Below are 3,888 nucleotides of genomic sequence, written 5' to 3' on the forward strand. Positions count from 1 at the left end.
TAATGCCTTGCTGCCCAACTTGGTGAAAGGTGAACTACAACAACCTATTCAACAAGAAAATGAAGTTTAGAAGTTTTTTTTTGATGGTTCTAGGAGTTCAAATGGTTCAAGAGGAGGTTGCATGCTTGTAACTCCTCAAGGAGATAAATATTATTCTTCCTTCATATTTTCATTCAGTTTTACTAACAATACAATGGAGTATGAGTCACTTGTTCATGGTTTGTTATGGGCAAGAAAAAGGAAAATCAGTTGTCTCCAAGTTTTTGGAGATAGTGAACTCATTGTAAATCAGGTGAGAGGCCTCCATACCACAAAAATGATGCTTTGAAATGATATAAACATATAGTATGGTAGATGATAGAGGAATTCTATGCGTTTAATTTGCTGTCCATTCCTATGAGTAAGAATAAAAATGTTGATAGGCTTGCTGCCATAGGAGCACAATATGATATTCCAAATAACCTGAGTAATGATAGAAAACATTAGTATGTGAAGGTTTTTGTTAGACCTTCTATCCTAGATAATAATGTTTCTTGGCAAGTTTTTGAGAATGACCAATAGATTATAAATTATAAGAGAGGAAGTTGAGTTCTCATCCAGAAATCAAGACAAATTTCAGCAGCAGTATGAAGATCAACTAATACAGCTAAAAATTAATAAGTTGCCCAAGGGATTGGTCACCTTGGAGTCCATCTTCAATTCTGATGATCAAGTTAGAGAAAAAAGGTCCAACATTCAGATTGATCAGGACCATTATGAAGAGGTGGAATTTTCAAATGGTAAGCATCTTAAACTTGGCAAGTTGCGTACTAAGGAAAAAGAAGAAGCTTTTACTTCCCTTTGTCAAGAGTTTAATGATCTTTTTGCATGGTAATATTCTGATTTGAAGGGGGTTGACCCCAATATTTCTTAGCATACAATAGAGCTTGAGCCCAATTCTAAAATAGTAAGGCAAAAACAAAGACCATTAAACCCCAATTTAGAGCCCCTCATGAAAAAGGAACTAGATAAGCTGATTGAGAGTGCTATAATATTTCCTATTAAGCATACCTCATGGGTTTCAAACTTAGTTCCTATAAGGAAGAAAAATGGTGAAATTAGGCTCTATGTGGACTTTAGAGACCTTAACCAAGCCTCACTGAACTATCCTCTACCTTCCATGGAGCAAATTATGCAAGTTGTTTCAGGATCTAAAATGTTTTCTTTACTTGATGGTTTTTCTAGTTATAACTAGATTTTAGTTAGAGAAGAGGACCAATATAAGACAACATTTACAACTAAATGGGGAGCCATGGCCTATAAGAAGATGCCCTTTGGATTATCCAATGCAGGGGCAACTTTCTAACGAGCCATGGATATTCATATGGCTTTTCAGGGGTTGATGTATAAAATAGTGTTGGTTTACTTAGATGATATCACAATTTTCTCATAGGAAGAAAAAGATCATCTTGGTCATTTGAGGCTAATTTTTGAAAGGTGTAGGGAATTTGGTGTGTCTCTAAATCTTAAAAAGTGTGTTTTTGTTGTGCATGAAGGGAAACTCCTAGGATATATTGTTTCAAGTTATGGTATTGCTATTGACCTTGAGAGGGTAAGTGTTATCTTAGATCTTCCCTTACCAGCACATAAGAAGGGATTGCAAAGCTTCCTAGGTCAGATTAATTTTGTTAGGCATTTTATCCCTAATTGTGTTGAATTACTGAAACACCTAACAACTATGTTGAGAAAGAGCATGTCTTTCAATTGGACAAAAGAAGGTAAAAGGATATTTGAAGAAATAAAAGAGGCTTTAGCCTCAACCCCTACTCTCTTGAATCTTGATTTCTCTAAAGAGTTTGTGTTATATGCATATGGTAATATTGACAGTATTGCAGCCATGTTGGTGCAACAAAATAGTGATGGAATGGAACAACCCATTGCATTTTTCAGTCAGGGACTAAAAGATTATGAGTTAAAATATACTTTTGTAGAGAAGCATGTGCTTGCCATTATTAGGAGTTTTGAAAAAAATAGGCATATGTTATCTAACAACAAGGTTACTTTGTTGGTTGCACATCATGTTGTTATAGATTTCCTATTGAGCAAAGATCTAGGTGAAAAGAGAGCAGGCTGGATTACTAAAGTCATGGAGTATGACATTGAAGTCAAAGTAACTAAGTTGATAAGGGGTAAAGATCTTTGTGAACATATGGCTGGTCATTCAAGTGAGGGAGAAGGTTCTAAGAAGGAAGAATTTCTAGTTATTCAAGATGAGGTACAAACAACTGTACCTATTGAAGAAAATAGTTGGATGCAGGAGATAATTCATATTTTGCTAAATGGCGAGTATCCTCAGAGGATGGACAAGGCAAAGAGAAGGTATTTTAGACTATACTCCATTCCTTATGTTTTAGTTGATGGTATTCTATTCAGGAAGGATCACAATGGAATTTTATTAAGATGCATAGATAATGATCAAACTGTTAAAGTATTGCATGAGTTTCATGATGGACCAATTGGTGGGTATTTTGCACCTAGAAATACATCTTGGAAAATCATGAGACATGGTTATTATTGGCCAAGCCTTTTCAGAGATGCCTATGCTTGGTCCAAAAAATGTGTTGTGTGCATTGTTTGCAAGCAAGTAGAAGCTTCCATCTCTTGGTTTGCATCCTATACAAGTGGAACAACCCTTTATGAGATGGGGCATTGATTTTATAGGTGCCATAAATCCACCTTCTAGTGCAGGGCACATGTGGGTTCTGATTGCTACAGACTATTTCACCCGATGGACTGAAGCAGTAGCATTAAACGAAGCAAATGAAGGTGTTGTTCTGAACTTCTATGATGAATTAATAACTAGGTTTGGTGTACTTGATTCCATTATTTCTGATAATTCTTTGGCTTTTGTTGGATTAAAATAGAGTGATTGGGTTGTTAAGAATGGTAAACATCTAAGTACTGCTTCAAATTATTACCCTCGGGTAATGGTTTGGCTGAGTCAACCAACAAAAATCCGATAAAGATCATCAAGATGAGTATAGATGATAACCAAAGAACTTGGCACACCAAGCTAAAATATGGACTATGGGGAGATAGAATAACACCAAAGAGATCAATTGGAAAATCCCCTTATATGTTGGTGTATGGAAAAGAAGCAGATGATCCAATGGAAGTCAGATATGCACAACTCATGGAGCTGGAAGAAACCAGAAATGAGACAATGAAGAACATGGAGTCTCACCAACTCGAGGTGAAAATAATGTTGGATAAAAGAGCTACACCAAGAGTGTTCAAGGAAGGTGATTTGATGCTCAAATGGGATGAGCTGAAGAGAAGACTTGGAAAACATACCAAATTTAATAGTATGTGGAGTGAACCTTTTATCATTATGGAGTGAAACCAACGTAATGCATTTGATGCAGTCAAGACAGGGAGATCCAATGAAGGACAACCCATCCTTGCAGCCTAACACAAACACCATGCAAGATATACCAGTAGCTGGTAATACAATGCCAGAAAGAACATAAAGAACAACTGGTAACAACACAAAATACAAAACCAGTAAATAGTTTGAATAAATCTATTATAATATGAAGACTTACACATGCCACATGCTGGATCGTAGTCAAGGATACAAATAATGCTTACAAGACAGTGACAAGCTCTGAAAATCATCTTCATATCAAATCGGCTTCCGGGAACAGTCTGTCGATTCTACCCTAATCCAGACCTTAGCCTTCTGGCCTCAATCCTACTGGTTCAAAATCTTGCCAGATCTACATCTTCACTCAATCTCATCACTTTGGCTTCTATCTTCTAACTTTTGTCTCTTCAAATGATTCACAAGATTCCATTTATACAATCCGCAAATAATTACAGCTTAATCAAGTCGGCCCAAAGACCAAC

General features: G+C 36.3%; 1 protein-coding gene across 1 annotated transcript; it reads left to right on the top strand.

Annotated features, from left to right (window-relative positions):
- The first annotated feature begins 1,732 nt into the window (after window positions 1–1,732).
- LOC131857772 (uncharacterized) lies at window positions 1,733–2,903 on the top strand. The gene is made up of 2 exons (XM_059210488.1): window positions 1,733–2,498; window positions 2,701–2,903. The coding sequence occupies exons 1-2, from the start codon at window positions 1,733–1,735 to the stop codon at window positions 2,901–2,903; spliced, it is 969 nt and encodes a 322-aa protein (XP_059066471.1).
- Window positions 2,904–3,888: the final 985 nt, after the last annotated feature.

The sequence above is a fragment of the Cryptomeria japonica genome, chromosome 8 (assembly GCF_030272615.1).
Source record: "Cryptomeria japonica chromosome 8, Sugi_1.0, whole genome shotgun sequence".
Taxonomy (NCBI): Eukaryota; Viridiplantae; Streptophyta; class Pinopsida; order Cupressales; family Cupressaceae; genus Cryptomeria; species Cryptomeria japonica.

Coding starts and splice junctions, on each gene's coding strand:
- LOC131857772 (XM_059210488.1), top strand. CDS start 1,733: ATGTCTTTCAATTGGACAAAAGAAGGTAAAAGGATATTTGAAGAAATA. Junction 2,499..2,700: donor GTTTCATGATGGACCAATTG/GTGGGTATTTTG, acceptor TTGATTTTATAG/GTGCCATAAATCCACCTTCT.